The sequence below is a fragment of the Triturus cristatus genome, chromosome 6 (assembly GCF_964204655.1).
Source record: "Triturus cristatus chromosome 6, aTriCri1.1, whole genome shotgun sequence".
Taxonomy (NCBI): domain Eukaryota; kingdom Metazoa; phylum Chordata; class Amphibia; order Caudata; family Salamandridae; genus Triturus; species Triturus cristatus.
The window spans coordinates 1,818,346,466-1,818,371,000 of NC_140589.1; the positions used below are offsets into that span (position 1 = coordinate 1,818,346,466).

Genomic DNA, 24,535 nt, shown 5'->3' on the forward strand with positions numbered 1-24,535 from the left:
GTAGGCAGACCTGGAAGCAGAGGTCAGCCCGGGACCAGGGTTCAATTCCCGGCTCAGCTGGGTCTTGAGTCCATAAATTGTCCATGGACTCGATAATTCCCGCTCCAGTGCATACTTGATTCATGGGTTCACACTCTGCGACTCTGGGCAATAGCTTGCTTAATCTCCACAATGGCCCCTCGCGGCGGGATGCCTGGCTTTCACCTTGTGGATGCCCTGCAGGGTTATCTCACAGGGGAATACCAGGACGGGTTCCCTAAGCAAGCGCTTAGAGACCGGTTGGTGATTTGCGCTATATAAATATCTGTACATTTACATTTACATTTTACCACCATTGGAGCGGTGATGTAGGGGTACGCGCCGTACCCACGATGTCAGAGCGTGGGTACGGCCCGTACCACCATTGGAGGGGTGATGTAGGGGTACGTGCCGTACCCACGCCCTCAGAGCGTGGGTACAGCCCGTACCACCATTGGAGTGGTGATGTAGGAGTACGCACCGTACCCACGACCTCAGATCGTGGGTACAGCCCGTACCACCATTGGAGTGGTGATGTAGGGGTACGCGCTATACCCACGCCCTCAGAGCGTGGGTATGGCCCGTACCACCATTGGAGTGGTGATGTAGGAGTATGCACCATACCCACAACCTCAGAGCGTGGGTACAGCCCGTACCACCATTGGAGTGGTGATGTAGGTGTACGGGCCGTACCCACGCCCTCAGAGCGTGGGTATGGCCCGTACCACGCGTACCCCTACATCACCACTCCAATGGTGGATACGGGCCGTACCCACGCCCTCAGGGCGTGTGTACGGCGCGTACTCCTACACCACCACTACAATGGTGGTACGGGCCGTACCCACGCCCACAGAGCGGGGGTACAGACCGCATCACCCATACATCTAGGGCACCAGTACATTAGTGATACAAGGCGTACACACGCCACGAATGTTGGCTTAGGGCCTGGTGCAGCATATAACCAGTATATTGGGGTGTGTTCATGGCCAGGACAGCAGTGTACAGCACCAAGGGTGCGGGTTTGTCTGCCTAGGAGTCCCAGCAGTGGACAGAGACATGTGAGGGGTGGGTGCCTATCACTCCCAGCAGTGGACAGAGACATTTGAGGGGTGGGTGCAGAGGAATACCAGCAGTGGACAGAGACATGTGAGGGGTGGGTGCAGAGGAATACCAGCAGTGGGCAGAGACATGTGAGGGGTGGGTGCAGATGAATACCAGCAGGGGACAGAGACATGTGAGGGGTGGGTGCCCATCACTCCCAGCAGTGGACAGAGACATGTGAGGGGTGGGTGCAGAGGAATACCAGCAGTGGACAGAGACATGTGAGGGGTGGGTGCCTATCACTCCCAGCAGTGGACAGAGACATGTGAGGGGTGGGTGCCGAGGAATACCAGCAGTGGACAGAGACATGTGAGGGGTGGGTGCCCATCACTCCCAGCAGTGGACAGAGACATGTGAGGGGTGGGTGCACATCACTCCCAGCAGTGGCCAGAGTCATGGGGGTGTGTACATCATGATCAGATGAGCACAACTCTATGGGTGTATGTACGCATCCCTAATGTTCGACTATGTTGATAGTGCCATAACAACACATCACCGACAGCAGTGTCCCACTCCCATGAGGATGGAAGACCTCCCCCCACTGCATGAAACAACATATGTGGGTGTGAGGACAAATGACACATGCATACCTACCCCTGGCGGATGCAGCACAATACACACACAGAGATCAGGCCACAAGACTGTATAGTCATGTCAATGCCCACTACACTAAGAGAGCCACAGGGAACACACACTGTCACGCACATCCCAGGACTGATAGGAATGTACAGGTGCTGGGACAGGCACCAAGATGTTGCCTCTCATGGAAGGAATAGGGTGGACTTCCCCTAGATACAATGCCCACAATTGTCAGTCAGGTGCCCAAATACCCTGCAGAACAAGTACCAATTGTGTGCTAGGCTGGGATAACACACATGCATAGTGCGGAAAATGCTCAATGTCGTCATTAAGGCATGACAACATACTCAATACACAAGTACAGTGACTAGCAAGGATGGCACAGACGATGCAGCCGGAGACATTGCTGAGCAGGCATGGCCATAGTTGAAGGGATCCGTCACCAACAAAGGATATGTAGACCCAGGTCAGCACAACAAAAGTGCAACTCCCTGCAGGGAAGATGTCAGGTGCCACAGAGGAAGGAACGCTCCTTGGGATAATGTCTCCAAACGCAAATAGCACACACGAGCAAAGATATTTTGCAGAGACATTGTGATGGCACGCAGATACTATGGTCCACCCCATGAGCATCAGACTACAACCTTTTCCTGAAACATAACACATTACCACAACCCCAACTCCGGGACCATCAGCACCCACATCAATACCTGAAATGCAATTGTGTTCAAAGTGAAAAGAAAATGCTTTATTCAGCATTAAATTAAAATGTGTAAAAGGAGACTATTTACAAAGGCACAGGGCCAGTCCAGATCAGAAGTCCTTGGGGGCACACATGGCCATGTGTCTCCCCTAGCTTGCCTGCACATTAGAACCCTCAGGTTCATCGACTGCCGTAGTACACGTACGTGTACACACTGGTCGTACACTTACGTTCCCACATTGCTCGTACACGTACGTGTACACACTGGTAGTACACGTACGTGTGTACGGTCCGTACACACACCCGTACTCCGGCGGGAACACCAATGTGATGATACGGACCGTTCACATGCCCTCAGAGCGTGTGTATGGTGCGTTTCACAGCTTACACAGGTGATAGGAGGCGCACACGAATGGAATGGAGGTGTCATACACGGCTGTACATCAAGTCATTGTCATTGCAGTCCTTCATGTGCAGGGCCTAGGTGTGTCAGGCAGTGATATGGCACATGTCTTCTCATGTATTAGCACAATAGATGTGTGATGGCTTGTGTACACATGTCATGTGTGATGTGGCAGTATGTGGCACACTTCCCCTTCCCACTATTCACATGTGTGCATGTAGTACAAACGTGTCAAGCACTGCATCACTGGTATGGCACAGTCACCAACACCCACAAATGTCCCCTGATGCCAGGGACAGGGACACTAACACCTGACATCTAAGTACCAGCCTGCCCCGATGTGACTATGTCCTGTGTGTGTCATGTGTTCCCATGAGCTTGCTGTTGGTGTTCCGTAAAATGCATCTGCTGTTGCTGCATCCAACATGTGTCTGTGTGTAGATGGACATGGCACACATATACGCACACCATGCCACATGTGGATTCACACGTTACGTGTGTCTGGATGCTTCAAAGATGATTTCATGACATGAGGAGATATCTGCCCCGTATCCATGTCTGTGTTTTTGTTTTTCACGTGTACCCCTTCATCGCTATGTGTGTGATCTGTACATTTCCAATGACATGTGACCTGTGCGTCTAGCTTGCTGCCAGCAGTCTGTATGAGATGACATCCTTCAAATGCAGATATGTGGATGTATGTCACTCCTGTGATGTCTCTGGCTGTTCACTTACACTGGCCCACAGCTAGTTTCGGGCCATGTCATGTGGAACGTGACTATCAACGGGTGTAGCTGGCTTGTCGTAGGAGTATCACCTGGCTGGCATACGTGTCCTGGATGTATTGCACAGACCTGACTCTGTATTTAGCAGATGTGTAGTAGCAGTTAAGCATGTGCTCAGTTCATTGACATTGATGTAGTTATGTACTAACTCTTCGTTATTCCTTCCAATTTTCTGCAGGGCACCGCCTCTCCCAAGACCAATGCCAGACTTGGGTGCCATGAGGGAACGTGACTGCATAAGACGTTACCGCTTCAGTTGATAGAGAACTTGACCGCAAAGCATGAACAACACCTCCAACCGCGACACAGGTATCCTACTGTGCTGACCCCCAAGATGAAGGTGATGGCAGCCCTACATTTTTTTTCCACCGTTACGTTTCAATTCACCATAGCTGATGTGGGTGGCATGTCCCAGACCATGTTCAGCCGTGTCCTGCATGATATTTTAGAAGCCATCTTGGAGCACCTGGATGAATTCATCCATTTTCCAACTCGTGAGCAGTTGACAGGTGTCAAGGGTGAGTTCTATGACCTGGGAGGGATGCCCCATGTAATTGGGTCTATTGATGGGACACATGTAGCTTTGGTACCACCACAGGCACAGGAGGTCGCCTATCGCAACCGTAAACATTACCACTCTATAAATGCCCATTTGGTGTGTCTTGCTAACATGCTGATTTCCCATGTCTGTGCATGTTTTCCAGGGTCAGCACACAATGCCTACATCATGAGGCGTAGCAGGGTGCCAGAAATGATGCTGGGGCTGCACAACTAACGAGCATGTCTTGTTGGTGGGTATACTCTGTTTGTCCTTTGTTTAGCGCTATTTTTGTATCTTACGTCATCTACTGACCCACTTATTTACATGATGTTTCCATGTAGGGGACTCTGGCTATCTCAACATGCCATGGCTGATGACGCCCCTCCGCAACACCAGAACAGCTGCAGATCACAGTTACAACAACGCACATGGGCAGACCAGGCGAGTGATTGAGAGGACGTTTGGCCTCCTGAAGAGCAGATTCCGGTGCCTTCACAAGACAGGCGGGTCCCTCCCATATGCACCGGTGAAGGCCTGCAAGATCTTCCTCGTGTGCTGCATCCTGCACAACATGGCAGTGGAGAAGGCTGTGCCACTCATCCTGGATCCGGATGAGCAGGAACATCCACCCGTGGAGGATGAATGGCTTGGTCACGAGGCAAGTGAGGAGGAGGAGGAGGAGGACGACGACATCCGGAGTCAGCTCAAACGCAAATTCTTCTCATAATGGTGAGTCCATGAGTCTGAGTGTGCACGCCTGGAGCCTTGTGTGGCATGTGTTGCAATGTGTGTGTCCAGCTGAATGTATGCTAAGTGACTTAGATGTGTGTTCAGATGTGTCACTCGAGTGATGATGTCCTTCCACACATTTTAGCTTAGACACTCAATTTTAAAATAGCATGGTGACACACTTATTTCTGTAGAGTAAATGACCATGCATGTGGATGACAATTTTTTCCCTGACTTCTTGTGTGTCTGTCATCCCCAGGTAGTTTTGCATGCTGTCTGCTCGTGTCATCGTTGGCCTCCCGCTATTCCTCATGAGTATTGCAACGTGTGCTGAATCAGCGTCCCATGCACGGACATGGAGAGAAATCTTTGTGGTTAAGGATTGCTGCACGGCATTTTTGTGTTGGTAGGTGTTTGGAATGTGTGGGCACTGCTCCTGTGCATGTTGTGTTAGTATACATACATGTTGACTCAACATGGGGCACATGACAAGTTGCATGACTCCCATGTATTGATAGTCACCCTTCGTAACAGTCATCTGTGATGGGACTGTGGATTCTGATGAAGGCATCAATGTGTGTACAACTTCACTCTGAAACATACGGGATGCTACGGGTGGACATAGCGTGGGACATCCCCATGAGAGGATAAATGGGGAATTGCAGCCCCTCCGTGTGCAGCAGGGGGTGTTTGGCTCACACCCTTCACTTGTGTGCCAGTTCAATGGATTTACAGCATCTGTGTTGTGAAGGGGGTGTCCAGTGTAGGTCCCACATGTTCAGCCAAATGACCTGTGAGTATTTTCATATTGATGCATTTCCCTAGGTGTGAACCTGAGTAATAAAGGTGTTCCTCACCCTCCAAGGTGCCTCATCTCTGTCAATGCAGGTCTCTTGCCACTTTGCATGCGGCATCTCTGGCATAGTTGTCAAAGATTGTGAATGTGGGTCTATGTCTAGTTTAGCAACATGCATGCAGTTCTTCAGGGATTTGATTATCCATTGTGCATGATGTCCATGGTTGTGTATGTATTTGGGCATGTTGGTGACCACAAAAGGCCGTCAACACCTGCTAAGGGTGTGTATCCTGTGCGCAGCTCGTCCTTCAGTTTCATGGTCCGGTGTCAGTCATCTTTGGTGATTGTGCATCCATTGTCTCTGGGTGTGCCATGGGAAACCGGACACTCCTTCCTTTACATACGCCTGTTTCAGTAGTCCTTTCTGACATCCTTGTCTTTGTGTGCAACTAGTGGCATAGTTTCCAGCACATGCCACATGCTGCCGCGTCCCCTGCATCAAGGGCACAGAAACTTTACAGATTCGGCAACACACACACCTCAAAGATGCTCCTCCCTTCCTCCCTCCACCATTCATTTGGCTGGCATCAGCTTGTCTGTGCCACTGTTGCGCCCACGCGGTGCCAAATGCTGGACCGTCAGCGCATGCAACGTGCACATTGCATGACCCTCATGTCCTTACATGACCGACATCACACTACAGTCTGATGTTGCAGCCACCCTCCAAGCATTGTCCATCCAAGGAGCTAACGCCTGCTCTCAGGCATACCCTAGGCGCACACACGACACCTTTGCATGATGAGTGTGCAACTCCAACTGCCAACACAGCGCTGCCCCGCCTTCCAGGCCCTGTCACACCAACCAGGTAATGTCCCTCCTACTCCCCACCAGCTCCGTACACCAGCAAGGCCATGGGAGTGGGACTCAAGCCTTCAGCATGTAGTATAGTGGCATCATCTGGCACATGGCCCAGGTATCATCTCTCAGCGTGTCAATCTTCAATGTGTCCAGGTCCCCCTCACCGGCATCACATGCACACAGCACCTCATCATCAGCTCGTATGCCGTTGACAGCCAGGTGCTCCTCACCCTCACCAAAGATGCAGGCATTGGCAGTTCCAACATTCAAGAAGGCATGAGATCCATTGATGAATGGCTGAACATCAGCCACCTGAGGCTGGACTTGTACAGGACTGAGGTAATCATCTGAGGATTGTCCCCTTACAGATGGGTCAACTGCTTGTGTCCCACACGCAAGAGTCCTGCACATGCACCCAGTGGCCATGCACACCAGCTGGTGTGCATCATGGATTTGTCACTCACATTTGCCATGCTAATCACCAGCATCTGTACCTCAGGGTGCAACACCCTCTGCATGATGCACATGATCCACAGATAGATCCACTCCAGGGAAAGACAGACCATGCTGCACAACATGGCAGTGGAGAAGGCTGTGCCACTCATCCTGGATCCGGATGAGCAGGAACATCCACCCGTGGAGGATGAAGGGCTTGGTCACGAGGCAAGTGAGGATGAGGAGGAGGAGGACGACGACATCCGGAGTCAGCTCATACGCAACTTCTTCTCATAATGGTGAGTCCATGAGTCTGAGTGTGCATGCCTGGAGCCTTGTGTGGCATGTGTTGCAATGTGTGTGTCCAGCTGACTGTATGCTAAGTGACTTAGATGTGTGTTCAGATGTGTCACTCGAGTGATGATGTCCTTCCACACATTTTAGCTTAGACTCTCAATTTTAAAATAGCATGGTGACACACTTATTTCTGTAGAGTAAATGACCATGCATGTGGATGACAATTTTTTCCCTGACTTCTTGTGTGTCTGTCATCCCCAGGTAGTTTTGCATGCTGTCTGCTCGTGTCATCGTTGGCCTCCCGCTATTCCTCATGAGTGCTGAATCAGCGTCCCATGCACGGACATGGTGAGAAGTCTTTGTGGTTAAGGATTGCTGCACGGCATTTTCGTGTTGGTAGGTGTTTGGAATGTGTGGGCACTGCTCCTGTGCATGTTTTGTTAGTATACATACATGTTGACTCAACATGGGGCACATGACATGTTGCATGACTCCCATGTATTGATAGTCACCCTTCGTAACAGTCATCTGTGATGGGACTGTGGATTCTGATGAAGGCATCAATGTGTGTACAACTTCACTCTGAAACATACTGGATGCTACGGGTGGATATAGCGTGGGACATCCCCATGAGAGGATAAATGGGGAATTGCAGCCCCTCCGTGTGCAGCAGGGGGTGTTTGGCTCACACCCTTCACTTGTGTGCCAGTTCAATGGATTTACAGCATCTGTGTTGTGAAGGGGGTGTCCAGTGTAGGTCCCACATGTTCAGCCAAATGACCTGTGAGTATTTTCATATTGATGCATTTCCCTAGGTGTGAACCTGAGTAATAAAGGTGTTCCTCACCCTCCAAGGTGCCTCATCTCTGTCAATGCAGGTCTCTTGCCACTTTGCATGCGGCATCTCTGGCATAGTTGTCAAAGATTGTGCATGTGGGTCTATGTGTAGTTTAGCATCATGCATGCAGTTCTTCAAGGATTTGATTATCCATTGTGCATGATGTCCATGGTTGTGTATGTATTTGGGCATGTTGGTGACCACAACAGGCCATCAACACCTGCTAAGGGTGTGTATCCTGTGCGCAGCTCGTCCTTCAGTTTCATGGTCCGGTGTCAGTCATCTTTGGTGATTGTGCATCCATTGTCTCTGGGTGTGCCATGGGAAACCGGAAACTCCTTCCTTTACATACGCCTGTTGCAGTAGTCCTTTCTGACATCCTTGTCTTTGTGTGCAACTAGTGGCATAGTTTCCAGGACATGCCGCCTGCTGCTGCGGCCCCTGCAGCAAGGGCACAGAAACTTTACAGATTCGGCAACACACACACCTCAAAGATGCTCCTCCCTTCCTCCCTCCACCCATTAATTTGGCTGGCATCAGCTTGCCTGTGCCACTGTTGCGCCCAAGCGGTGCCAAATGCTGGACCGTCAGCGCATGCAACGTGCACATTGCATGACCCTCATGTCCTTACATGACCCACATCACACTACCCTCCAAGCATTGTCCATCCAAGGAGCTAACGCCTGCTCTCAGGCATACCCTAGGCGCACACACGACACCTTTGCATGATGAGTGTGCAACTCCAACTGCCAACACAACGCTGCCCCGCCTTCCAGGCCCTGTCACACCAACCAGGTAATGTCCCTCCTACTCCCCACCAGCTCCGTACACCAGCAAGGCCATGGGAGTGGGACTCAAGCCTTCAGCATGTAGTATAGTGGCATCATCTGGCACATGGCCCAGGTATCATCTCTCAGTGTGTCAATCTTCAATGTGTCCAGGTCCCCCTCACCGGCATCACATGCACACATCACCTCATCATCAGCTCGTATGCCATTGACAGCCAGGTGCTCCTCACCCTCACCAAAGATGCAGCCATTGGCAGTTCCAACATTCAAGAAGGCATGAGATCCATTGATGAATGGCTGAACATCAGCCACCTGAGGCTGGACTTGTACAGGACTGAGGTAATCATCTGAGGATTGTCCCCTTACAGATGGGTCAACTGCTTGTGTCCCACCCGCAAGAGCCCTGCACATGCACCCAGTGGCCATGCACACCAGCTGGTGTGCATCATGGATTTGTCACTCACATTTGCCATGCTAATCACCAGCATCTGTACCTCAGGGTGCAACACCCTCTGCATGATGCACATGATCCACAGATAGATCCACTCCAGGGAAAGACAGACCATGCCCCAGGCCCACGACACCAGCCGTGTCAACTACTGCCCCGCCCTCTATGGAGCAAGTACATCCTAACTCCTGGGAAACCAGTCCACATCCAGGCTGCATGTGCACACCTCAGCTTCAACATCCCGCGCCCCAGCCACATCACCGTCCACCAGAGATAGCTGCAATGGATCACTGTGTGCTGCAGGATGACCTTCAGACTCCTCACCCACACTCAGGAGGCAGGCCACAACCCCAGACCCCAAACCAACCTTGGCCATCTGTCATCCGAGACCCCGTTGTGCCAACTCTGTGCATACAACCTTGCCCTGGCCACCATTCTTCACATCCACCGTACTCCAGCATGCAGGACATAGTTCTCCCACCTGGCAAGACATACCTGCTACTCCCTCCCCGGCAACATCCACATGAGCCATGACCTCTACGCCTTCAGGATACTCTTCCCAATTAGTCTGTCCGCACAGTAATGCATGCCCCCCCCCAGCAGCTTGAGGCCATCACGGCTGAGTATTGTGCTCCATGTCTGTATAGTATGATACAGACTCAGATTACAGGGTATGGATGGCTGGAGTTAGTTCAACACTCATGCATAGTTTGACATTTCCCCACACGTAGGTTGTGTACTCATGTAAAATGAACGCAACATGTAATTGTAGAAAATGAGATTTATTCTCGGGGGGGGGGCTTTTTAGTGTGGACAAATAGGTGCTATACAGTGTGCATGGAATCCAACGCTCACAGGGGGAGATGGCATCCTTGTCAGTTGGAGTCATCAGAGTCCAGACCACAGTGTTGGTCATCATTGGTCAGACTGTGATCAGCAAGTCCATGTGGCAGAGAATGTCATTGTGTGAGGTGCTGCTATTGCGCATGAGGGCCAGGTGCCAGGCCAGGTGACCTGGGAGATGTGGATGGTCCGCTGCCTCTCACGGTCTTTTCCGTGGACGACCCACCTTCCTTGCGGGACCCTTAGATGCAGGCCTTGACGATGCTTGGGACGCTCCGTCGGACGAATCCTCCTCCTCCCCCCTCCCTGTGGCTGGTGCTGGTCTTCGCCTGGTGGCACAGGGAGGGTTGCCCATGTTGTCAGCGATCCGACGGAGTGAATGGCTTATGTCCGTTTGCACCGCCAGGAGCTCAGCCAGTCTTGCCTCCATCCGTCCTTGGTGTTGTTGTTGACTGGCGTGTTGCTCGGCCTGCTTGTTCTTAATCTCGTTGAGGGACCCCACTACCTGGCTGATGCCCCTGGTGTCATGCCGGTATGTCTCCAAGATGTGGCGTATGTGTGACATACTGGTTCCCTCAGCTGGCTGGTCAGGTTCGTGCCTCCGCCTGCCTCCACACCCACCACCCCTGCCCACACAAGCCTGGCCTGCCGTTGTGGGCACATCGGGTCTACGGGACCCCTGAGGGATGGCATTTGCAGGGTTGTCTGCCTCCTCCTGGGTGGCCGGAGAACCTTGTCCCTCCAGGTCAGACTGGCTCAGTTGTTCTGTGCGGGCAGGGCTCCTGGGTGTCTCCTGGGATGTGGAAAGAATGAAGGTGGTGGTTGGCACAGATGTACCTGACACAGGTGCTGCAGGGGCTTGGGCACCAGAGGGTCCAGGTTGGTTGGGGTCATCCACAGAGTGCTGAGAGTCGTCGCTGCCAGTGGGATCATCTTGCTGCCGAGACTGGGCCTGTGATTGTTCCCCCCCAGTGTTGGGGGGAGATCCATGACGTTGCCCTGTGTGTGAGAGAGAGACAATGTTAATGCTGTTTCATGCGACATCCATGTTTCATACATGTTCTGGTTGCCACAGTTCCTCCAGGTAGTTGTATGTGCCTAGCATTCACATCAATGTTCACTTGTGGATGTGTATGTTGCAGGGGACTGATTAAAATGTTATCCAGGGTCTTTGACATGTCGCATTTGGCGTTGGATGCTTTTTTGACTGGGGCTTGATCTTGTTGTGTCACATGTCCATTGTGAGAGTGTGTGACTCCATTGGCTGCCCCGGGGGAGTGTGCTTGTGTGAGGGGTGAGTGATCATCACTCAGGCCGACGCTGTTCAACATCCACATGGCCCCCCTCACACAAGTGGCCCGCCACCACAACCTCAAAGACGTCTCCTACGCCGACGACACCCAGCTCATCCTCTCCCTCACCAAGGACCCTCACACCCCCAAGACAAACATCCACGAGGGTCTGAGGGCCATTGCCGACTGGATGCGGAGCGGCCATCTGAAAATGAACTCGGACAAGACGGAGGTCCTCATCCTGGGACCCACACCCTCACCCTGGGACGACTCCTGGTGGCCGATTGCTCTGGGGACATCACCGACTCCCACCAAACATGCACGCAACCTAGGATTGATCCTCGCATCCTCCCTCTCCATGTCCAAGCAGGTCAACGGCGTCTCCTCCTCCTGCTACGACACCCTACGCATGCTCCGCCGGATCTACTGGTGGATCCCGACTTAAACAAGTAGAACAGTGACACAGGCCCTCGTCAGCAGCTGACTGGACTACGCCACTGCACTCTACGCAGGACTCCCATCCACACACGAACGGCGGATACAATGCTTCTGAAACGCCTCAGCACAACTGATCGTCAACGCCCCCCGCCACAGCCACATCACCCCCCTCCTGAGAGACCTGCACTGGCTCTACATCGACAAGAGGATCACCTGTAGGCTCCTCAGCCACGCACACAAGGCCCTCCACACCGCCGGACAAGCCTACCTGCACATCTGACTCAGCTTCTACACCACCACACGCCAGCTGTCCCCCGCATCCAACGTACGCCCACCTGCAGCAGATCCTTCTCCTACCTCGCCGCCAAGACCTGGAAGAGCCTCCAAACCCACCTACGACTGACCCAAGACCTACTTGCCTTTAGTAGACTCCTCAAGACCTGCCTCTTCGGGCATTGGTGGAACCCCCCCACCCTCTGCGCCTTGAGACCCTGACCGGTAAATTGCGTGCCTTACAAGTACCCTGATCGATTGTTGATTGATTGACGGTGCCTGATGGTGGGTGTGGTGTGATTTGGCTGTGGGTCTCCCAGGTGATGTATCTGTCCCACCATGGCGCATGCTGCCATGTCAGTGTGTGTGAGTTCCTGCCCTAGATTTCTGAGCTTGTTGTGTTTGTGTTAGAGTTTGCAGTTGTCACAGGAGGGCCTTGTGCTGCCTACAGCAGGGCCAAGTGTCAGCTACCTTGTCAGTACTTTGCCAGTCCCTGTGCATTGCGCATGGTGCATGGGTGTGTACCTGGGCCATATGGGCTGAGGGTAATGGTGTCTGTTTCTGAGTTGTACAATATGTTTAGTGATCCCCACCCTCCCAGCATCCCGGACATCCTGTCTTGGGTTTGTGGTTTGTGTAGGCTGGGACATGGCATGGCCTTGCTTTGTGAATGGGGCATACTCATGTTAGTGGGCTGAGCGTTGTTTAGAGTGTGGTTGTGTCAGGTGAGGGCTTGGGGGTAGGTGATTGCATTTGTTGTAGTTGGGGTGGGGATGCCATTCCCCCCATGTTACGTGAGTTGTTTGTGTACTCACCAGGCTCTCGAACTCCTTCGACTCCGTATACTCCCACCGGCGAAAGCAGGGCCATCACCTTCTCCTCCCAGGGATGGTAATGTACCGGTCTGCGGGGCAGCCTACCTCCTGTGATGCTACTCTGGGCGTATTCCTCATTCATTTTGCGCTTGACTGCCCTGCGCAGATCGTACCACCTGGCTTGACATTCATTCCTGGTCCTTCTGATGGGTGCAACAGCATTCACCCGATCGACGATCCTCTGCCACAGGCTAGTTTTTTCAGCTATGCTGGTCTGTCTGAAAAAATGTTCCAAAGAGCTGTGGCTCGACTCTGATGATTTCGTTGACAAGGATGTCCAGCTCCTCCCTTGTGAACTTTGGATTCTTGTCTGTGGGCATGGTGTGGGGTGTGGGTGTGGATGGTTGTGGGTGTGTGGGTGGGAATGTGTAGGTGTGTGTGTATGTGTAGAGGGGGTCTGTGTGAAGGAGGTTGTGTGAAGGTGTGTAAGTTAAGGTGTATGGGTGCAGCTGTTTGTGTGTGATGTCTGTCAGCAGTGGGTCTGTTGCAAAGGCTCATGGTTTGTGATTGTGTGCCCTTTTTATTGGTCCATTTGTGGGTGTGGCTGTGTTTAAACTTTAGGTGGGTGTGTTATAAGAGGTGGTTGTGAGTTTGGGCCTCTGTTTGACAATTTGGATGTGCCAGGTCAGTCTTTTAGTTGTTTTTGGTCCTGTAGACGTGTTTTGTGGTGTTGTGCAAGTCAAATTGATGGTCCTTGTGCTGTTTTACCGTGTCCTGGTTCAGTACAAGTCTTTTTCGCGTATGTAAGGTGCGTCCATGGCTATGTTATTGTACAGTGATCACATGTGCAATGGTGTTGTACGACTCGTACATATGCGATGCTGGGGTACGGTGTTGGGGTACGGTGCGTCCAAGCACGGGGCTGGGGTGGGGGTACGGGGCGTACATACGCGGGTGCTGTGGTGGGGGTACGGCGCTTACATGCGCGGGTGCTGGGGTACGGCACGTACATGCGCGGGTGCTGTGGTGGGGGGTACGGTGCAGACATACGCGTGTTCTGGGGTACGGCGCATACATACGTGGGTGCTGGGGTGGGGGGTACGGCGCGGACATACGCGGGTGCTGGGGTACGGCACGTACATACGCGGGTGCTGGGGTGGGGGGGTACGGCACGGACATACACGGGTGCTGGGGTACGATGCGTACATACATGGGTGCTGGGGTGGGGGTACGGCACATACATACACGGGTGCTGGGGTGGGGGGTACGGCGCTTACATACGCGGGTGCTGGGGTACGGCGTGTGCATGCACGGGTGCTGGGGGGTATGGCGCAGACATACGCGTGTGCTGGGGTACGGCGTGTACATACGTGGGTGCTGGGCTGGGGGGGTACGACCCATACATACGCAGGTGCTGGGTTATGGTGCGTACAGGCGCGGGTGCTGAGGTGGGGGGGTCCGGCGCGTACATGTGCGGGTGGAGTGGGGGGTCCGTACGACTTGTACCCCGGACCCAAGTGTACCCGGGGTAGTGGTCGTACAAAGTTTGCTCCGTACGGGACGTTTTCCATACGCTTGTGTATTCGGGACGCCGGTACGGATCGGACTTGTGCGCTCAGACTTCAGTACGTAAATCTGTCCGGGGACGTCTCGTAGACTTTTCCCGAAGCAATTTGTATGTATTTTTACGGTACGAATCGTACCTCGCCGTTTGTACGGGACTTGTATGACTCGTACGTAAAAAAATAGATACGAGTCGTACGGGAATTTTTTTTACCCGATTGGAATCGGCACCTTAATGTAAGTAAAAAAATAAACATCATTTTTTTTAATACATATATATATATATATATATATATTAACGTAGCATTAATATTCAATATTTTTAACGTAGGATAGCGGGAGGGTAAAATTTACTATTACCACTCCAGAGAGTGCAACAGTAGGGAAAGCGTTGGATAGCGTAAGGGTAACAATGACTATTCCCACTCCAGTGAGTTTAACAGTAGGGAAAGCGTTGGATAGCGTAGGGGTAAACATTACTATTCCCACTCCATAGAGTGCAACAGTAGGGAGAGCGTTGGATAGCGTAGGGGCAAAAATTACTATTCCCACTCCAGAGAGTGCAACACTAGGGAAAGCGTTGGATAGCGTAATGGTAACAATTACTATTTCCATTCCAGAGAGTGCAACAATAGGGAGAGCGTTGGATAGCGTAGGGGTAAAAATTACTATTCCCACTCCAGTGGGTGCAACAGTAGGGAAAGCGTTGGATAGCGTAGAGGTAAACATTACTATTCCCACTCCAGAGAGTTCAACAGTAGGGAAAGCGTTGGATAGCGGGAGGGTAGGGAAAGTAATCATCTAATATATTAATAAAAATAAATTAAATATCAATACCAATAAAATATGAATTAAAATTAATTTCCAATTACATATTATTTTATAATTAATCAATTATAAATACAAATAAATATTAATGATTAAAAATGTATTACCTATGTATAATTAATTGCCAACTAATTAATTTTCAAAAACAACAATTAATTACTAATAAAAAATATACCAATTAATAATTAATTAACAGTAAATTAATTATCAATACACAAACATAATGTTAATATGTAATTGATTACAATTAAATTACTTCCCACCCTATTCCCCTATAAACACTCAACCCGCTACGGAAAATAAATTAATAAAATTAACATAATTATCAATTAATCAATTAATAAACATTAATTGCCAATTATTAAAAAATAATTACCAATTAAAAATGAATTAACAATAAATTAGAAATCAATACCAATAAATAAATAAAAATATTTACATTATTACAATTAAGTTACTTCCCACCCTATTCCCCTATAAACCCACAACCCGCTACAGAACTAAAACGCAAAATTAAATTAAAAATAATTAATCATTCCTAAAAATTAATATTTAATTTACTATGATTAAATTACTTCCCACCCTATTCCCCTATAAACCCACAACCCGCAATGGAATTAAATTACGCAAATATTTAATAACATAAAATTCATTACTTTAAAAAAATGTAATGTACATTACAAAAATAATATACACTTTTAACACATATACTTACATACTAAACACTTTAAAAAAATCGATATTATTAAAAATTCGATATATTTTAATGCCTATATTTTATACTTCGATATTTTGACAATCGATATTACTTACCTTCAATTCGATATTTTTAACCACTATATTATGTCCATTCGATATTTTGTCCATTCTATATTTTTACTTCGATATTATGTCCATTCGATATTATTTTTTCGATATTATGTCTAGTTACCATATTATTTTGAGTTCTTGTGTTTCTCTCGCTCTTAATTTAAAAACACATATAGCTCTTCTTGCGGTCTCGCTTCTTTCCTGTTTTTCTTCAGTCTTTTTCTTAGTGTTCAGATACGAGATTCTATTTAGAGCACACTGCTTCTGATGCCTGTATTACATGTTTTGTTGGACCTAACCTGCCTCTGGACCAATAGTGGTCACTTCATCCACTTTTTAAAGAATGTGCACTCACATGGGCATCTGTTTTTCATTACTTGTACAGTATCTTGATGAAGCCCTGTTTAGAGAGAAACACAATGGCTGCACGTGTATTTGGTTGAAGCCAATAGAGAAGAACTTTATATATCATCTGAAGACTCAAGAATATTTCTTTGGCCATTTGACTGCCTATTTCTGTTGCCTCTCTTTTTGTATGTTTTATCTAGCATTTAGTGTTGAAAAGATTGGATTTTACTGCTTTTAGATGGGTAACTGATTGCATGAAAAATTCTGTTGACCACTTGATATGTTCTTAGTAGTTTTGTGCAAAGATTGAAAATGTACATGGAGAGATTTGACATACGCACAAGAATCACAGGAATGACTTGGAGGTTAAAGTCCACATTCACCTATGGTAGGATATGTTTTATCAGTTGGACTCCGAAACAGTAAAGGCCCATTGACTGATGCTCTGGAGGCCATGATTGGCTGGAGCATCTATCTGTCGATGATGTGGAAGACTACACCTGGATGAAGTTGGAGCTGGTAAGGAGATTTGAGATAGGAATGAGATTCTGCAATTTTGTGTGAACAATGGCAAATCGTTTGTAAACAAATTATTTATGTTTTGAGAAGGCTCCTTATAGTAGGTGTTTGATCTCGATATCAACATTAGCGTTGACGTACAATGCTGAAACACAAAGTGTATAATCTCAGAATCAGCTGTTAAACAGAATGACCTATCTTCTTGACAATGCCAACATTTCAGACAGCAGCCAATCAAGCCTAGATAAATGTATCACTTCATGATACACAAATAAAGACATATGCTTTTAAAGGACGTTTGTATTTGGTTCTACAAATGTTTGCTTTAATCGATTTCTGTTCTAAAATTGTTGACCAATTTTTTATAATTGTGCCTTTTAATCAACTGTGACTACTGTAATTATTATTTAACATTCTGTCAGCCTATGGCGAGGTTTGTGCTATATGAGAATAAAAACACATTACAAAAATTCTTAACTGTCGAATGATGCAACAGTCACATTTAGGTTTAGGATTAAGAATGACAGTGGTATGCCAAAGCCCGAATCTGTTGTAATGGGTACAGATGAGATTACTAGTTTTATGACTGGTGACATGTCAGTGTCATGCTACAGAAATACATGTGTGCCTCTAAGGTATCCCTTCTTGCACAAAATCAATTCTGATCACAAGGCAGGCACTTTGGTGCATTGCGTGAAAGATTCACGATCATGGGCCCCTGGGCCCCCACTGCACATCATCTAGTGCTCTGTTGATGCACTTCACAAGTTGCATTGTCTGCATGGAGTTTTGTAGGGTTGTAGCTTTAGGTACAGCTATTGGTCTATGTGCATTGACCCCTTTAAATGTACTTACATGTGTGAATGTGTACATGTAGGTCTGTTGAACTTTAAGAAAATTATTGTATTTGTTTTGTTCTATGAATAAGTGTGCCTGCTGTATGTGTGCAGGCATGTCATGGGTCTCTGTGCATCAACGCTGGATTGGTCATACCGGCCACCAGGCATTTTCCCGGGAGGCTGGAAGGGTGAAGAAGCTGGTTTTGCTACCGAGGGCCTTTTTTGTAGCAGTGAAGCAGTTTTGAAAGCACCTGCTGCAGAGTTCCTTCTATAGACAGTAGCTTTCTGTGAGCAATAAAAGTGTCAAGATAACTGGTGATTAAAGTGCCTGCTGGAGCGAGATTGGAGTTTTGTCTAGTGACAATTTTGGTTAAGCTAAGGTAGCTCAGAGGGTTTTTTTTTTGCCTAACATCTGTAATGTCCATGATTTTCTGCCTTACCTTATTAAGTAATGTTTGCTCGCTTCTTTGTACAATCTTAATAGCTCATTATGTTACCCTCTCTTACCCCCTCTTCAATGTCCCCTTTCCTTTGTCTTCCCTTCCATTCCTGTGAAGTGCTCTGATACCCTACGGGGTCTTGTTTGCGCTATTAACTTTTTAAATACATAAATAAATAATATGCCTACTGCCAAGGACGTGTACCGTGCAGAGCACAGAACAGTATTTTATTTGCAGTGCAGTGCTTAGTGGGTAACTGCTTTTGTCACAGAGATCTTTTCGTTATTGTACAGTTCATCAGTTACAATCAATCTAGCAGTGAGCTATCACCTGTCATCAAGGAGTTACATGCAGAGTACATAGTACAGGTTAGATAGTTATATTTTTTTCTGAGTCTTTCATTAAGCTAATGTTGCTCAAAAGGGTTTGTTTGGGTAGAAATAATTTTTTATAAGTAAAGCTAACCCTAACCACTGTGTTAGGTCTCAATCTTGGATTTGTGCTTCTCCACACCCAGCAATGTTAAATAAAAAATTCCTACCAGTATGGATGACATGAATCCTATACCTTGTAATTCCCTCTGTCTTTCTAACGTTTTCTTTCCCTGTATTTGTGTGTGATGTAAAGTGCTCAGACACCCTACACTGGTATCAGAAGCGCTATAAAACAAATGAAATCCATGTGAGAGAGGGGCGGGGGAGGCATGAGAGGCTCTCTTGGATGATGATAGTGAACTAAATCCTTGCAAGGCTCCAGTAAAGATTGTTGTATCCTGGTGCACTGTAAGGCTATAATGTACTATGCTTTAACAGCATTGAATATAGAATGAACACTGTGTTGTAGAATGTGTCATTTTTTGCCCAACTGTTTTTGGGGGGCGACCCCCCCAACCCCTCCTTGTAGTGGTCAGGCTCGCTCTCTGCACTTACTGTGCACACTTGCCAGGGCTGCTTTGGGTTCCCGTGTTCGGCCCTGCTGTGAATGTACAATCCAAAAAACGAACGTCTTGTCTTGGTTGATATATAAATAGAACACTGGAGTACAGATTGTTTCAAACTTTAATTAATTATTTCATCTTTGTCTGTTTATTGCTTCCCTAGGTGCGCTTACATTTCCGGAATCGGAGCTGGTGCCACCCAGACATTCTACTGCCATGGAATGGTCGGTCGTTATGTGAACGTCATTATACGAGGCCGACAGGAGTGGCTCTCGCTTTGTGAAGTGCAGGTCTTTGCACAACCGGAATGAAAAAAACATCGCAAATAAGGGCATTTAATCAAGATCCTATTATTAGCCATATTCAATATATTTACAAATTTAATTGAATATTGGAGCACTTCTGAATCAATGTATTGAATACACACCAATTGTTCTTTAATTGTTGTAGCGTGAACTGCTAGTTCAAATTACCACATTGAAATTATGCTGTTCATTTTCTTTCAGTCGTTTAATTTCATTCAATTAATTTTCATTCATTTCATTCTGTTCATTTTTATACTCTGGATTTATCTTTTATTTTCAAATGTTTCTTTTAGTTTAATTCAATAAAGATATAATTGCAAATGGTTTTTCATACTGTTATGCATATTCTGCTATGTGACCACAAACTATTATTAGTAGTTGTAGTAGTATTTATTTGTTGATTACTTAAAATTATTACAATCAGCAGAGTACACATACAAGATAAAATTAGATTAAGAATATAACATTCAAACAGAAAATAAAAAGATTCATCTTCCCTTCATAATTGTTTTGCCGCTACAGAGTACAATTATATCCAAACAAGATCTACAACTAAGCCTCAACATAGTTCGTTTGGCTGCAAATAATCAGCAAGCAAAAATAAAGTGCTTTGTGCTAGCAGCTATAGTTTACAGTATACAATACATTTCTCTAAGAAAAACTTTAAAACAATGGAAGCTGCAAAAATGAAAACACCCGTAATAAAATTACATTTAGAGCAACATTAGCAATAAAGTGCAATTGTGCTAGTAAACGTTTAGCAGCGGAAACTAAAGTGCCATGTGCTAGCAACTAAAGTTGTCAGTATACCTTTTATTACTCTTAAAAACTTTAAAACAGTGAGAGATACATACAAAAGAACCAACCGTAGTAAAATTGCATTTGGAACGACATTAGAAATAAAGTGCATTTGTGCTAATAGACTTTAGCAACAAAAATAAAATGCTTTGTGCTGGCAACCTTAGTTTACAATATACCATACATCGTTCTAGAGAGTGCTTTATAACAATGTAAGCGAGAACAAAAGAGAAGAAGTCATAGTAAAATACAATTGTTCAAACCTCGGAGATGATGTGCGTTTCCGCTAAGCAGACTTTAACTGTTTTAATTTAAAGGATGCCAGCACTACCCCTAAAAACATATAGGTAACGATTCCGATCCTGTAAAACCCGGGTACGATTCGTCGTACGGAGCGTATTCTCCATACGACTCGTACCCGGGAAATCCACCGTACAATCCAGCAAGTACGATTCGTACAGAAGTACCATTTACGTGTGAATCGTACAAAACACCGTATGGCTAAAAATTACCTACGAGTCTGATCCTGGACAGCGCGTACGCGACGTCCGTACGGAGTCAGGCTGTGTTTTACGGACCAGCACCTACGTCACTCCGCACAGCTATTTTTTTACGGCAGCCAAAAAAAGCCGGAAAACTGAGTCCGACGTGAAAACGGAGCCCCGGTACACAACGGACAGCCATGGACCCCATCCTACGTGTCATCCCGGCCCTCTTAGCCTACGACCTGGTGCACCGAACCCGACGCACATGCCGCAGAAGGTGAGCACAACACCCAGGGGCCAAGGGGGGGTGAGGGGCAGGAAACATACCCCCTACCCAAATTAAAACCTACAATATTGAGGACATACATTACCTCAACGGTCCGGTCACTCCGGGGGGCGTGTCCACCAATCCCTGCGTCACGCAACAACGGAAGTGGACGTGTATGCCTACCCCTACGGCAACACTACAATAGTGATACGCACCGTACTCACACATACATAGCGTGGGTACGGTCCGTACCACCATTGTAGTGGTGCCGTAGGGGTATGCGTGGTACGGACCATACACACGCCCCCAGAGCGTGTGTACGGTCCGTACCACCATTGTAGTGGTGCCGTAGGGGTACGCGTGGTACGGACCGTACACACGCCCTCCGAGCGTGTGTACGTCGGTATTGTAGTGGTGCCGTAGGGGTACGCGTGGTATGGCCCGTACACATGTCCTCAGAGCGTGTGTATGGTCCGTACCACCATTGAAGTGGTGCCGTAGGGGTATGTGTGGTATGGACCGTACACATGCCCTCAGAGCGTGTGTACGGTCCGTACCACCATTGTAGTGGTGTCGTAGGGGTACGCGTGGTATGGTCCGTGTACACTCCCTCAGAGCATGTGTATGGTCCGTACCACCATTGTAGTGGTGCCGTAGGGGTACGCGTGGTACGGACCATACACACGCTCACAGGGTGTGTGTACGGGCCGTACCACACGTACCCCTACGGCACCACTACCATAGTCATATGGACCGCACCCACGCATACATAGCATGGGTACGGGCCATATCCCCATTGCATTTGTGCCGTAGGGGTACGGGTGGTACGGAATGTACACACCCCATGAATGCGGGGGTACGGTCCGTACCACACGTACCCCTAAGGCACCAGTACATTTGGGATACAAGGCGTACACACGCCACGAATGTTGGCCTATGGCCTGGTGCAGCATATTACCACTATATTGGTGTGTGTGTAGGCCCAGGACAGCAGTGTGCTGCACCAAGGGGGTGGGTGGGTATGGGTGGCTGCAAAGGATTCCCAGCAGTGGACAGACATGTGAGGGGTGGCTGCAGAGGACTCCCAGCAGTGGACAGACATGTGAGGGGTGGCTGCATATCACTCCCAGCAGTGGAAAGACATGTGAGGGGTGGGTGCAGAGGACTCCCAGCAGTAGCCTGCAATATGAGGGGTGGGTGCATATCACTCCCAGCAGTGGACAGACATGTGAGGGGTGGCTGCAGAGGACTCCTAGCAGTGGACAGAGACATGGGGGTGGATGCAGAGGACTCCCAGCAGTGGCCTGCAACATGAGGAGTGGGTGCATATCACTCCCAGCAGTGGACAGACATGTGAGGGGTGGCTGCAGAGGACTCCCAGCAGTGGACAGGCATGTGAGGGGTGGCTGCAGAGGACTCCCAGCAGTGGACAGAGACATGGGGGTGGGTGCAGAGGACTCCCAGCAGTGGCCTGCAATATGAGGGGTGGGTGCATACCACTCCCAGCAGTGGACAGACATGTGAGGGGTGGCTGCAGAGGACTCCCAGCAGTGGACAGAGACATGGGGGTGGGTGCAGAGGACTCCCAGCAGTGGCCTGCAATATGAGGGGTGGGTGCATATCACTCCCAGCAGTGGACAGACATGTGATGGGTGGGTGCAGAGGACTCCCAGCAGTGGACAGACATGTGAGGGGTGGGTGCATATCACTCCCAGCAGTAGACAGACATGTGAGGGGTGGCTGCAGAGGACTCCCAGCAGTGGACAGAGACATGGGGGTGGGTGCAGAGGACTCCCAGCAGTGGACAGACATGTGAGGGGTGGCTGAAGAGGACTCCCAGCAGTGGACAGACATGTGAGGGGTGGGTGCATATCACTCCCAGCAGTGGACAGACATGTGAGGGGTGGCTGCAGTGGACTCCCAGCAGTGGACAGAGACATGGGGGTGGGTGCAGAGGACTCCCAGCAGTGGCCTGCAATATGAGGGGTGGGTGCATACCACTCCCAGTAGTGGACAGACATGTGAGGGGTGGGTGCAGAGGACTCCCAGCAGTGAACAGACATGTGAGGGGTGGGTGCATATACCTCCCAGCAGTGGACAGACATGTGAGGGGTGGCTATAGAGGACTCCCAGCAGTGGACAGACATGTGAGTGGTGGGTGAAGAGGACTTCCAGCAGTGGACAGACATGTGAGGGGTGGGTGCAGAGGACTCCCAGTAGTGGACAGACATGTGAGGGGTGGGTGCATATCACTCCCAGCAGTGGGCAGACATGTGAGGGGTGGGTGCAGAGGACTCCCAGCAGTGGACAGGCATGTGAGGGGTGGGTGCAGAGGACTCCCAGCAGTGGACAGACATGTGAGGGTTGGCTGCAGAGGACTCCCAGCAGTGGACAGAGACATGGGGGTGGTTGCAGAGGACTCCATGCAGTGGCCTGCAACATGAGGGGTGGGTGCATATCACTCCCAGCAGTGGACAGACATGTGAGGGGTGGCTGCAGAGGACTCCCAGCAGTGGACAGACATGTGAGGGGTGGCTGCAGAGGACTCCCAGCAGTGGACAGAGACATGGGGGGTGTACATCATTATCAGATGACCACAACTCAATGGGTGTATGTACGCATCCCTAACTGTGGACAATGATGATAGTGCCATAACAACACATCACTGACAGCAGTGTCCTACTCCCAGGAGGGTGCATGTCACTCCCCCACTGCATGACACACCACATGTGGGTGTGAGGACAAATAACACATGCATACCCACCCCTGGCGGATGCAGCACAATACACACACTAAGATCATGCCACAAGACTGTATAGTCATGTCACTGCCTACTAAACTAAGAGAGCCAAAGGGAACACACACTGTCACGCACATACCAGGACTGATAGGAATGTGCAGGTGCTGGGCCAGCCACCGAGATGTTGTCTCACATGGAAGGACTAGGGTGGCGTTCACACAGATACAATGCCCACAATTGTGAGTCAGGTGTCCAAATACCCAGCTGAAAAAGTACCATATGTGTGCTAGGCCGGGAGTACACACATGCATAGTGCTGAAAAGTTAGAATTTCCCCATGAAGGCATTTTGACATACTCAATACACAAGTACAGTGACTAGCAAGGATGGCACAGACGATGCAGCCGGAGACATTGCTGAGCAGCCATGGCCATAGTTGAAGGGATCCGTCACCAACAAAGGAAATGTAGACACAGGTCAGCACAACAATTGTGAAACTCTTTGCAGGGAAGATGTCAGGTGCCACAGAGGAAGGAACACTCCTTGGGACAATGTCTCAAAACAAAAATAACACACACTAACAATGAATCTTTGCAGAGACCTTGTGATGGCACGCAGACACCATGGTCCACCTCATGACCATCAGAGTAGAACATTTCTCAGAACCATAACACAT

At 48.9% G+C, this 24,535-nt stretch overlaps 1 protein-coding gene across 2 annotated transcripts in view; it reads left to right on the plus strand.

The window, feature by feature from the left end:
* Nucleotides 1–24,535, plus strand: part of LOC146822085 (fucolectin-like) — a 586,672-nt gene that overhangs the window by 195,634 nt on the left and 366,503 nt on the right. Inside the window, exon 4 of one of the 2 annotated variants that reach the window (XM_085613188.1) lies at nucleotides 19,428–19,890. The exons of the other annotated variant lie outside the window; for it this stretch is intronic. Within the exon in view, the coding sequence (XP_085469314.1) occupies nucleotides 19,428–19,575 (148 nt within the window). The 3' untranslated portion in view covers nucleotides 19,576–19,890. Of the gene's footprint in view, nucleotides 1–19,427; nucleotides 19,891–24,535 lie in introns of those variants that run through there. 2 annotated transcript variants of the gene reach the window in all.